Source organism: Salmo salar, chromosome ssa20 (genome assembly GCF_905237065.1).
Source record: "Salmo salar chromosome ssa20, Ssal_v3.1, whole genome shotgun sequence".
In the NCBI taxonomy this organism is placed as follows: domain Eukaryota; kingdom Metazoa; phylum Chordata; class Actinopteri; order Salmoniformes; family Salmonidae; genus Salmo; species Salmo salar.
This window is the reverse complement of record NC_059461.1, coordinates 63,233,248-63,246,499: the sequence shown is the minus strand read 5'-3', so window position 1 is coordinate 63,246,499 and position 13,252 is coordinate 63,233,248. Positions and strand designations below refer to the sequence as shown.

Sequence of the window (13,252 nt, the reverse complement as noted above, 5' to 3'; positions counted from 1 at the left end):
TAAACAAAGCCAAAGTGTTATTAAGGTTACCTGTCTACTGTCAGATCATGTTTTTTAGTGTGTGTGTGTGTGTTACTCAGCTCAACTGTCAGAACATGTTCTGGTGGTTCTCCACAGCCTCCAGTAGTATCTTCTCAGGCAGGTCCATCTTCCAGCGCCACTCTGTGCCCACCGGGTTAGTGTGGTGTCTGTCGGGACAGAGCTGTCCTTTCTGATCTTGTCTCTGTCTGTTCACACACATACACACACTGCCCCAGACCTGGCCTGTCTATCCCCAGTGGGGCTGGCTAAGTAACCAGACTGGTCTGGTGACCTCTTACGTCGGCCTGCCATGACCATTTTAGTCCCTCTCAGATCACCTAAAGGGCACAAGCTAACAGAAGTTTACACCATTTATTTTTAGACACTAGAGTTAAATGAAAGTACTGTAGGCACAAATGCAACAGGTGACAGTAAATATGGAAAACTATAACGTGAGGAAATCCACACACATCAGGGGCTCTGTATTCCACCTCACAGTTCACTAGACTAGAGAACATTCAGTCTACCCATCAGTTCTGGTGCCCCCTGCTGCTGAAGGACAGTAAGACAATACCTATGTGTCTGACAAGGTTCTGTTGTTGCCAATCGTCCCAGATAGGGACCTCAACTCAGACGGGACTATCACTACTGACAGCACCCCATTCACCAGAGGTTTGAACTGGCAGAGACATTTTCACAAAGGAGTTTTATTATCTTCATATTTTCAAAGGTTAGCCTGGTTCCAGATCTGTTTGTCCAGTCTTACAATAGGAGTTAGGAAGACAGCACACACAGATCAAAATATCTGCCCCCTCCAGTCACAAGCAATGTCACGTCACGTAATTCAGCTTCTAACCTCTCTCCCTTTGATTAGCACGATCATTAATCACCCACATGTTAATCATTAGCTGCCTCGTTAGCTTTTGGTTAGCTAAGCGATAGCATGGCCATCAATCAATGACGGGGTGAGGAGGGATACGAATATCTGGGGTTCTTTACTAAGTTCTGTATTCAGTCTGCCTATGACAATATTGTAATATGGTTCATTTTTAAATTATAGTTGGTAGAGCATGGTGTTTGCAACGCCAGCATGGTGTGTGCAACGCCAGGGTTGTGGGTTCGATTCCCAAGGGGGGCCAGTACAAAAAAAAAAATATGCATGAAATGAAAATTAAATAAATGTATTCACTACTGTAAGTCGCTCTGGATAAGAGCGTCTGCTAAATGACTAAAATGTAAATGTAAATGTAAGGCTATGGGTCATATGCTCTTTCGGACTTTCAGCAATGAACAAAAAGGGTCTAGGTGTGCTTAGCCATATTGTGAAATGTAGCACTGGTTATTGGGTTAAGATGAGAATACAACTGCACTGGGCATATGAGAATAATGTAATTATTGCAATAAACTGGTACATGAACTATTCCAAAATCTCTAAATCAATCACATTGACAATGATCGTTCAGCTGCACCCACCTCCAGCTTGTTGGCATAGACGAGGCTAAGGGTGGACTCCATAAACCTGTGGGACTCGATGCCATAAAAGGAGTGCTTGTAACAACCTCCTCTTCCTCTTAGCCATGGACTGGTGGAAATAAAAATACCTGTTATTTAGTTATTCGAAGGTACATGTTTATAAATGTTAGATTACTCATATAAGGAAGAAATAATCTTAACCACTTTACCTTGGTCCAACGACAAATCTTGCCTCCTGAGTGACGTCCTATGAGTTTGTATCCTGTAGAAGAGAAAAGATATAAAACGGTCATGTCACACCCTGATCTGTTTCACCTGTCATTGTGATTGTCTCCACCACCCTCCAGGTGTCGCCCATCTTCCCCATTATCCACTGTATATTTATACCTGTGTTCTGGTTGTCAGTTGCCAGTTTGTCAAGTCAACAAGTGGTTTTTGTCTCAGCTCCTGCTTTTCCCCAGTCTCTCTTTTTCTCGCCCTCCTGATTTTGACCCTTGCCTGTCTTATCTCTGAGCCCGCCCGCCTGACCACTCTGCCTGCCCCTGACTATGAGCCTGCCTGCCATCCTGTACCTTTTCCCCCACCTCTGGATTACCGACCTCTGCCTAACCCCACCCTGAGCCTGCCTGGCGTCCTGTACCTTTCCCCCACTACTCTGGTTATTGACCCCTGCCTGCCCTGTTGCTGAAATAAACATTGTTACTCCGACAGTCTGCATCTGGGTCTTACCTTCAAACCTGATTGTACGAACTGGCCATGACTGACCCAGCAGACCCGGGCCAGATGCGCGATGCCATCTCCTCCCAAGGAGCCACTATCGTGATGCACGAGGAACTGCTTCAAGACTGTTGGAAAAGCATGCCTCATGAAGCTGGTTGAGAGAACGCCAAGAGTGTACAAAGCTGTCATCAAGGCAAAGGGGGGCTACTTGGAGGGGATCCAAACGTTGGCTGAACACCATGACCAGGCATTGGACAGTTTGCTGGAACAATTCTGAGGGTTGTCTGGGAGGCAGGCTACCACGGTGCTAACCCCACAGCCCCACAGTAACCCAGCTGAGGGCCTGTGGCCTCTTTATCTTCTCGGGAGCCCCTCTACCTTCTCGGGAGCCCCTTTTACCCCATTGGCAGTGGAGAGTGCTTGAAACCAGGAAGCACTGTTCGTTATGTTCCTGCACGGCGTCTCGGAGGAGGTCAAGGACAAGCTTGCTGCCCGGGAGTTACCTAAGGATCTCGATTCCCTCATCGCTTTGACCATCCGACTCGATGGGCGACTACGGGAATGACGGAGGGAGAGGATTTGACTTCGCTCGCACGTCCAGGGATTCCACCTTGCCTCCGAGTCATCCCGGAAGTCCCCGACTATCCGGGATGTAATAATTTTTATTTGTTTAACACTTTTTTGGTTACTACATGATTCCATATGTGTTATTTTATAGTTTTGATGTCTTCACTATTATTCTACAATGTAGAAAATAGTATAAATAAAGAAAAACCCTTGAATGAGTAGGTGTGTCCAAACTTTTGACTGGTACTGAATGTGCTATCATTTCATTGTGTCTAGGAATTTATAGCCATCTATCTCCACGATTATGTCTGTTGAGAAATGTAAATATTAGTGATCAATATCAGAGAACGTTTTGTAATCTAGGTATAATTGCTACAAAAAAAAATGTATAGCCATCAATTGGAAAGACTCATATTCTGTCACGCTCTGACCTAGGAGAGCTGTGTTTTCTGTGAGAGCTGTGTTTTCAGTGGTGTGGAGGCTGTGCTTTGGCAAATTGGGTGGGGTTATATCCTACCTGTTTGGCCCTGTCCAGGGGTTTCATTGGATGGGGCCACAGTGTCTCCTGATCCGTCCTGTCTCAGCCTCCAGTATTTATGCTGCAGTAGTTTATGTGTCGGGGGGCTAGGGTCAGTCGGTCACATCTTGTCACGGTTTTCGTCGGTAATGGAGGACCAAAACGCAGCAGGTATGTGTAAGCTCATCTTGAGGTTTATTTACTTCCCAAAATGAACACCAAAATATCAAAACAAGTGAACGAACGATATACAGACAGTCTGGCAAGGCACAAGGCTAAACACAGAACAATCTCCCACAAACACACCCAACTAATATAGGACTTCCAATCAAAGGCAACACCACACAGCTGCCTTCAACTGGAAGTCCCCCCCAATTAACTCTACATAGAAACACACTTACTAGACTACACATAGAAATACATAAACATAGACCATAAACCAAAAACCCGGAAATACTAAATCAAACACCCTTTTACCAAAACACCACCCCGAACCACATAAAACAAATACCCTCTGCCACGTCCTGACCAAACTACAATAACAATTAACCCTTATACTGGCCAGGACGTGACACATCTGGAGTATTTCTCTTGTCTTTTCCGGTGTCCTGTGTGAATTTAAATATGCTCTCTCTAATTCTCTCTTTCTCTCTTTCTTTCTTTCTTTCTTTCTTTCTCTCTCTCGGAGGACCTGAGCCCTAGGACCATGCCTCAGGACTACCTGGCCTGATGACTCCTTGCTGTCCCCGGTTCACCTGGCCGTGCTGCTGCTCCAGTTCCAACTGTTCTGCCTGCAGCTATGGAACCCTGACCTCTTCAAGGTCGTGCTACCTGTCCCAGACCTGCTGTCCCAGACCTGCTGGAACTCTGACCTATTCACCGGACGTGCTACCTGTCCCAGACCTGCTGTTTTCAACTCTCTAGAGACAGCAGGAGCGGTATAGATACTCTCAAAGATCAGCTATGAAAAAGCCAACTGACACTTACTCTTGTGTTACTGACTTGTTGCACCCTCGACAACTACTATGATTCTTATTATTTGACCATGCTGGTCATTTATGAACATTTGAACATCTAGGCCATGTGCTGTTATAATCTCCACCCGGCACAGCCAGAAGAGGACTGGCCACTCCTCATAGCCTGGTTCCTCTCTAGGTTTCTTCCTAGGTTTTGGCCTTTCTAGGGAGTTTTTCCTAGCCACCGTGCTTCTACACCTGCATTGCTTGCTGTTTGGGGTTTTAGGCTGGGTTTCTGTACAGCACTTTGAGATATCAGCTGATGTAAGAAGGGCTATATAAATACATTTGATTTGATTTGATTTTCTCTGTTTAGCTAGGCCAGGGTGTAATAGGTGGGTGGGCATTCTATGTTTTGTTTTCTATGTTTTGGCCAGGTATGGTTTCCAATCAGAGGCAGGTGTCTATCGTTGTCTCTGATTGGAAGCCATACTTAGGCAGCCTGTTTTTCCTTTGTTTTTTTTGTGGGTAGTTGTTTTACGTTTAATTGTGAGTACTTGACGGAGCTGTCTGCTGTCATTTTTGTATAATTTGTAAGTGTTCATTCTTCATTAAACTCAAGATGAACATATTCCACGCTGCACCTTGGTCTACTCATTTTGACGCTTGTGACATATCCACCTGCAATAACTAACTGGGGGACTGAACTACAGTATCTAGCTACATCCCATTTGACTCTATATATTATCAAATCAAATATAAACTGGACATACTGGACAAAAGTTGGAATCTTAGGGTGTTTTCACATATAGTCCTCTTTAATATAACAAATCTCAGTCCTCTTTAAAATGAACTCTGGGGTAAAAAAATTTACAAAAAATACTCAGTTCGCTTTGTATTCACACTGCCCTTGCCTTTGAATGAGGACTCAACTCTTTTGCCAGATCACTTCACCTTTTTTGAGGTCTAAGTCCTCTTTGCATTCACATTGCTATGTTAAGAAAGGTACCAAGATATTTTTTCAACATTCACTCAATGCACTCTGGGTAAAAGTACAGGACAAGCCATTCCATCAGAACGTGCTATCAGACAGCTAATAGATGGCATTTTCTTTAAAGATGAGACAATCATTGTAATGCGAAGATAATATTAACATGTAAATATTATTGGTAACATATTAAATACCAGTAGAATAACTGCAGAATAAATAATGTAGGCCTAATTGAAAATTGTATAGGCTACTGCCCCTTTAGGAGCTAGATCAGATTTTGTACATATGTTGTGATTCTCACCAAATATGTTGTCTTCTCACACTATTTAAACCCCACTGTCACGACTTCCACCGAGGGTGGTTCCTCTTCCTGTTCGGGCGGTGCTCGGCGTCGCCGGCCTCCTAGCCGTCACCGATCAATTTTTCTTTTTCCGTTTGTTTTGTCTTTGGTTTTTTCACACCTGGTTTCATTTGCTTTAATTTCTGTGTGTATATTTTACCCCTGTTGCCTGCTTAGGTTTGTCTCAGGTTGCTCGTTGAGGTTGTGCCTCAGTTTATTTCACGTATATACCGATCGTGTATAAGTTTGAGGAGCGTTGTTTTTTCATCCTTCTGTGAGTAACTGTATTCTCTTTTTGTCATGGGCATTGTTATTGGTATTGTACCTGCCTTTTTGTTGTGGACTTGCCTATTAAAAGACGCTCCTTGGACATCTCTGCTCTCCTGCGCTTGACTCCTTCACCTACATCATAATCAAGACCTAACACCCACAATCGAATAAACAGTTTATGAAGCTCTCTTAGCCTATTGATCAACATAATGCAAACAAATAAATCTGGACCTCGTGTCAGTACAAAACTCCACACATATTTGGCATTTCTGTGCATCCTTGACGATCGCTAATCAATATCCAAAAACAGCACACGTTTTTTCCACGAACAGGCACATCATCAACTTCTCTCTCCAATGTGAAGCGGTTAAGGCAGGGGAAACAGTGTTGCAGTAGTCTAGTGTGTGGTGTGGGAATAATGACAAGCAAACCTGCGGAGCTTTGTGTTCACATGCCCGGTTCAGTTCGGGGACTTTTTTGAGGGGTCCGAGTTAGAAAATAAAGGGAACAGCACTGTGTTCACAAAAATTGTCTGAAAGGGACCAAGTGTGAAAACACCCGTAGAGAATATGCTGTATAGTGGGTGTTTTGTTTTTGAGTTGTTTCTATTTGTGAATGTCAGTTTGTTTTGGATTGATTTTTTTGCCTTCGTGTTTTTCTTTGCGTATCCCTCTGTGAGAATGAATGTATGTATGTGGATGTGTGTGGGGGGAGAAGGGAGGGAGATGTATAGTGACACTGTGTGAGATTACATTTGACTTGAGTTCTGTAGAAAAACAATTAAAAACAAATTGTCCCAACAACAACAAAATGTGTAGATAGATTGCAACTTGTGTAATGTTACATGGTAACAACATAGTAATACTGATTGCATAACGCATGAGAAGGCACTAGACCATTTGCCAATAGCATTAAAAAAAAGTATGATGTGTGATTTCCCAAGAGCAAAGCCCACACATTCAGATTTGCAACATAACTTCAAAAGGTGTTGAGGCTGAGTGTGATATAAGTATACATGATGATGAAGGGTTGTCTACACCAGCTGTGGATTGGACTACTCCTTTACAGAGTTTCAAGCTCTGACAGCCCCTTCTCTGAAGTCAGCCCCATCAAACATAATACTTTTATTTGTCTCTTTTAAATCATCGTGATACATGCCAGTGCTTTTATATGAAGGGTTCTTCATAGGTATTCAAGGGGAGCCTTCCCATCTATGCATTTCAAAAGACACAGCATTTATGAGAAGTTCTATTATAGTCCTGTGTGTGAGGTAAAACAGCATGATATAGACGCCATGAGAGAGGAAAAAACGCATGACATTTCAGGTGTTGAAATGTTGAGTGCTCATAATGGCTGCATTGACAGGTCATCTTTCATCCTAGTAGGATACCCAGTGTGCTTTGGTTACTGTGCAGCTAACTATAGCCTTGCCCACCTTGGAAATAAGTCAGCCATCTTGTGTCAGATTTATGTTCTTCAAAAGTGAGTAATTATTGATCTCACTGTTCTCAGGACTGGTGTCCTCCTGTTATTGGATAGGTTAAAGCCTGGTGTAATTGAGCTATGCTGTAAAATAAAGTAAATAAAATGTAACTCAGTCTATTGCACTGCTAGCAAAGGCCCAACGATATGATGCACGATGGGGGATTAAGATGCATTTACCATTTACCCAAACACTGGGGGGCTATCGATCCAGGACGCCTCCTTTACACCCACAGGAAATCCATTGTACCACGCACACAGTCAGAAACACACACACACAAACTAAATCATGTTCTTACCCACAATCCCCCTGAGCACAGGCTAACTACTGTTTATTACTTGTTTGTCGACCCATGTGGGGTAAATTCGGAGGTGCCGGGAGCTGGGGCTGTTGTTCCAACTCAGATATATTACAATTCTGCTGAAGACTGGCTGGTGCTGGATGCAGCACAGAGAAGAGAACAAGGCCTAGTGGGAGTTAGTGTTGAGTCTAATCTGAGGGCCCTTTCCCTTTCGGTGTTCATTAGGTAAAAACCTACACTTCAAATGCCTCAACTGCATTTTATGTCTGTATGCACAGAGAGAGAACGAGCGATGGGGAGGTAGACGGGAGGTAGGCTTTGCTCCTCTCCCTCTCAGTGGATCTGATTAACTGTACCCATCTATTTGGAGAAGCTCATGTGAACACCTGGCCAGCCTCAGAGAGAGATGACCTCCAAACCTGCGCTTCTGTACAGCTTATAGCCACCCACTCCAACTGCAGTCATCCCCCTTTCACACTGTATTAATCTCCCACGGCTACATGAAAGTAATCAGACAGTCACCAGTCTACCCGTAAAACAAGAGTAACCCATATCCTTACAATTGAGATGTGAAGGTGGAGGTACACTATATTGGCCATTTTGTTGGGTTCTAGTTTGAAATAACTGCTATGCTAGAAGTTAATGGTTACATGTATGAGGAATGTATGTGGTGGGGTCAATGAAGTATGGGTCTAGAAAGTTACTAAGTAAGGGAAGAGGCAATCACATTGTTGCGGTCACTGATAAGGTTGGATAGCTGTGGATTAAATGAAATCAAACTTTATTTGTCACATGCGCCGAATACAACAAGTGTAGACTTTACCGTGAAATGCTTACTTACAAGCCCTTAACCAACAGTGCAGTTCAAGAAGAGTTAAGAAAATATTTACCAAGTAGACTAAAATAAAAAGTAAGTCAATAAGAATAACAATAACGAAGCTATATACAGGAGGCACCTAGTAGTGTGGGCCGAGGTCAGCTCAGATGAAGGGAGATGGAACAGTTTTATTACACAACTTCCTGCCTAGCAACAAAGATGCAGTGTTTAGAGGTGCAAGGAGGATATTCCACCTAAAGGAGGGTATAAATACTTGTGCTGGTGGAAACATGTCTTTGCACTTAGTGGGTGAACGAACTTGATTTGAGATTTGACTAGTTGTTCGTTAGTTTTTTACTCTGTTTATTTAGAACCTAACAGTTTCAACAAAATAAAATGTTTTCACTTTCCACAGAATTCAAAGAGACACTAGGATCTTCCTCCCTTATCAATAATGCTGGGTTCTCTAGGAAACCCAGTAGGCCAGCACTACACTATCAATACACACAATACACAGGACAGGATATGAACTGAGCTGAGTTTCTCAATCTCTTTCCCCTACTCAGTCCTGTCCGAGAGCTCCTCTACAGACCTGAAATGAATAATACATTTTACATCGACAAATACCAAACTTTTCACTCATTACGGCTCAAGTTTTAGGCTAATACTGATGAAATATTTACAAAATCTGTAGAGAAAAGAACTCAAATAAAAATGTTGGCTCTGTTGATACAAAACTTCAATTTGTTTCTCTCGATGTGCTGGACACATTAAGCCTTCACTACATTATGTTCTTAATTAGAGGCAGAGATGTCTCCTTTCCAAATGAGGTGGGACTCTTTAGCTAACATCCACAGAGTGTACAAAACATTAGGAACACCTTCCTAATATTGAATTGTGCCCCCTTTTGCCCTCAGAACAGCCTCAATTCCTTGGGGCATGGACTACAAGGTGTCGAAAGCGTTCCACAGGGATGCTGGCCCATGTTGACTCCAATGCTTCCCACAGCTGTGTCAAGTTGGCTGAATATTTTGGGTGGTGGACGATTCTTGATGCACACAGGAAACAGCGTTGCAGTTCTTGACACACTCAAACCTGTGCGCCTGGCACCTACAATCATATACCGGTCAAAGAAACTTCAATATTTTGTCTTTCCCATTCACCCTCTGAATGGCACACATACACAATCCATGTCTTGATTGTCTCAAGGCTGAAAAATCCTTCTATAACCGGTCTCCTCCCCTTCATCTACACTGATTTAACAAGTAACAATAAGGGATCATAGTTGGTCAATCTGTCATGGAAAGAGCAGGTGTTTTGTACACTCAGTGTATGTACAGTATATATACAATATATACAGTACCAGTCAAAAGTATGGACACACCTACTCATTCAAGGGTTTTTCTTTATTTTGACTATTTTCTACATTACAGAATAATAGTGAAGACATCAAAACTATGAAATAAAACATATGGAATCATATAGTAAGCAGAGTTCCCACATTTTCTGAGCACTTGTTGGCTGCGGTTCCTTCACTCTGCGGTCCAACTCATCCCAAACCATCTCAATTGGGTTGAGGTCGGGTGATTGTAGAGGCCAGGTCATCTGATGCAGTACTCCATCACTCTCCTCCTAGGTGAAATAGCCTTTAAACAGCCTGGAGGTGTGTTGGGTCATTGTCCTGTTGAAAAACAAATGATAGTCCCACTAAGCGCAAACCAGATGGGATAGCGGATCACTCCAGAATGCTGTGGTAGCCATGCTGGTTAAGTGTGCCTTGAATTCTAAATAAATCAGACAGTGTCACCAGTAATGCTCCCTCACAAGATCATACCTCCTCCTCCATGCTTCACAGTGGGAACCACACATGCGGAGATCATCCGTTCACCTACTCTGTGTCTCACAAAGAGCTAGCGGTTGGAACCAAGAATGTCAAATTTGGACTCATCAGACCAAAGGACAGATTTCCACCGGTCTAATGTCCATTGCTCGTGTTTCTTGGCCCAAGCAAGTCTCTTCTTATTATTGGTGTCCTTTAGCAGTGGTTCCTTTGCAGCAATTCGACCATGAAGGCCTGATTCATGCAGTCTCCTCTGAACAGTTGATGTTGTGATGTGTCTGTTACTTGAACTCTGTGAAGCATTTATTTGGGCTACAATCTGAGGTGCAGTTAACTCAAATGAACTTATCCTCTGCAACAGCGGTAACTCTGGGTCTTCCTTTCCCCTGGCGGTGAGAGCCAGTTTAATCATAGCGCTTGATCGTTTTTGCAACTGCACTTGATGAAACTTTAAAAAAGTTCTTAATATTTTTGATTGACTGACCTTCATGTCTTAAAATAATGATGGATTTTCATTTCTCTTCGCTTATTTGAGGTCTTCTTGCCATAATATGGAGTTGGTCTTTTACCAAATAGGGCTATCTTCTGTATACCACCCTTACCTTGTCACAACACAACTGATTGGCTAAAAAACATTTAGAAGGAAAGAAATTCCACAAATTAACAAGGCACACCTGTTAATTGAAATGCATTTCAGGTGACTACCTAATGAAGCTGATTGAGAGAATGCCAAGAGTGTGCAAAGCTGTCATCAAGGCAAAGAGTGGCTACTTTAAAGAATTTCAAATATAAAAAATGTATTTTGATTTGTTTAACACTTTTTTGGTTACTACCTGATTCCATATGTGTTATTTCATAGTTTGGATGTCTTCAGTATTAGTCTACAATGTATAATAGTAAAAATAAAGAAAACCCTTTGAATGAGTAGGTGTCCCCAACACACAATACCCCATAAAGACAAAGCAAAAACGTTTTTTTTTTTTAATAACCTGAAATACCACATTTACGTAAGTATTCAGACCCTTTACTCAGTACTTTGTTGAAGCACCTTGGGCAGTGATTACAGCCTTGAGTCTTCTTGGGTATGACGCTACAAGCTTGGCACACGTGTATTTGGGAAGTTTCTCCCATTCTTCTCTGCAGATCCACTCAAGCTCTGACACGTTGGATGAGGTAGCGTCACTGCAGAATTTTTTTTTTTGAGGTCTCTCCAGAGATGTTCAATCGGGTTCAAGTCAAGGCTCTGGCTGGGCCACTCAAGGACATTCAGAGACTTGTCCCGAAGCCACTCCTCCATTGTCTTAGTAGTGTACTTAGGGTCATTGTCCTGTTGGAAGGTGAACTGTCGTCCCCAGTTTGATGTCCTGAGTGCTCTGGAGCAGGTTTTCATCAAGCATCTCTATGTACTTTGCTCCGTTCATCTTTCCCTCGATCCTGAATAGTCTCCCAGTCACTGCCGCTGAAAAACATCCTCAAAACATGATGCTGCCACCACCATGCCTCATCGTAGGGATGGTGCCAGGTTTCCTCCAGACGCTTGACATTCAGGCCAAAGAATTCAATCTTGGTTTCATCAGACCAGAGAATCTTGTTTCTCATGGTCTGAGAGTCCTTTAGGTGCTTTTTGGCAATCTCCAAGTGGGCTGTAAGGTGCCTTTTACTAAGAAGTGCTGCAGAGATGTTTGTCCTTCTGGGAGACCCTTCCAGATGGACAAACATCTCCACAGAGGAACTCTGGGAGCTCTGTCAGAGTGACTATCAGGTTCTTGGACACCTTCCTGATCAAGGCCCTTCTCCCCCGATTGCTCAAATTGCCCGGGCGGCCAGCTCTAAGAAGAGTCTTGGTGGTTCCAAACTTCTTCCATTTAAGAATGATGGAGGCCACTGTGTTCTTTGGAAACTTCAATGCTGCAGACATTTTTTTTTTGGTACCCATCCCCAGATCTGTGCATCAACACAATCCTGTCTCTGAGCTCTACAGACAATTCCTTCGACCTCCTGGATTGGTTTTTACTCTGACAGGTACTGTCAACTGTGGGACCTTATACAAATCATGTCCAATCAATTGCATTTACCAAAGGTGGACTCCAATCAAGTTGTAGAAACATCTCAAGGATGGTCAATGGAAACAGGATGCACCTGAGCTCAATTTCGAGTCTCATAGCAAAGGGTCTGAATTTTTTTTTAAATAAGGTATGTTTTTAAAAAAAATTATACATTTGCAAAAATGTGTAAAAACCTGTTTTCACCTTGTCATTATGGGGTATTGTGAGTAGATTGATGAGGGAAACATTTATTTAATCCATTTTAGAATTAGGCCGTAAATTTCCAAATACACTGTACGGAGAAGAAGAAAAAAAAAATGTATGAAATGTTTGAAATGTATGCATTCACTACTGTAAGTCGCTCTGGATAAGAGCGTCTGCTAAATGACTAAAATGTAATATATATATATATATATATATATATATATATATATATATATTCACATGACTGGGAATCCAGATATGCATCTGATATTTTTTTAAGGTTTGAATATGCAACTATCCAAACCAAAAAAAAGTAAGGGGGTGGATCAGAAAATCAGTCAGTATCTGATGTGACCACCATTTGCCTCATGCAGCGCACGTGGCACATCTCCTTCGCATAGAGTTGATCAGGCTGTTGAGTGTGGCCTATGGAATGTTATCACACTCCTCTTCAATGGCTGTGCGAAGTTCCTGGATATTGGCGGGAAATGGAACACGCTGACGTACACGTCGATCCAGAGCATCCAAAACATGCTCAATGGGTGACATGTCTGTTGAGTATGCAGCCCATAAAAGAACTGGTACATTTTCCGCTTCCAGGAATTATTTACAGATCCTTGCGACATGGGGCCGTGCATTATGATGCTGAAACATGAGGTGATGGCCTCAGGATTTCTTCACGGTATCTCTGTGCATTCAAATTGCCA

At 42.7% G+C, this 13,252-nt stretch overlaps 1 protein-coding gene across 1 annotated transcript in view; it reads right to left on the bottom strand.

Moving 5' to 3' along the window:
* tyw1 (tRNA-yW synthesizing protein 1 homolog (S. cerevisiae)) overlaps positions 1–13,252 on the bottom strand; it is a gene marked incomplete at its 5' end in the record, with an annotated part of 104,465 nt that overhangs the window by 71,358 nt on the left and 19,855 nt on the right. Inside the window, 3 exons of the mRNA XM_045703391.1 lie at positions 96–202; positions 1,495–1,603; positions 1,699–1,756. Coding sequence (XP_045559347.1) covers positions 96–202; positions 1,495–1,603; positions 1,699–1,756 — 274 coding nt within the window. The remainder of the gene's footprint in view (positions 1–95; positions 203–1,494; positions 1,604–1,698; positions 1,757–13,252) is intronic.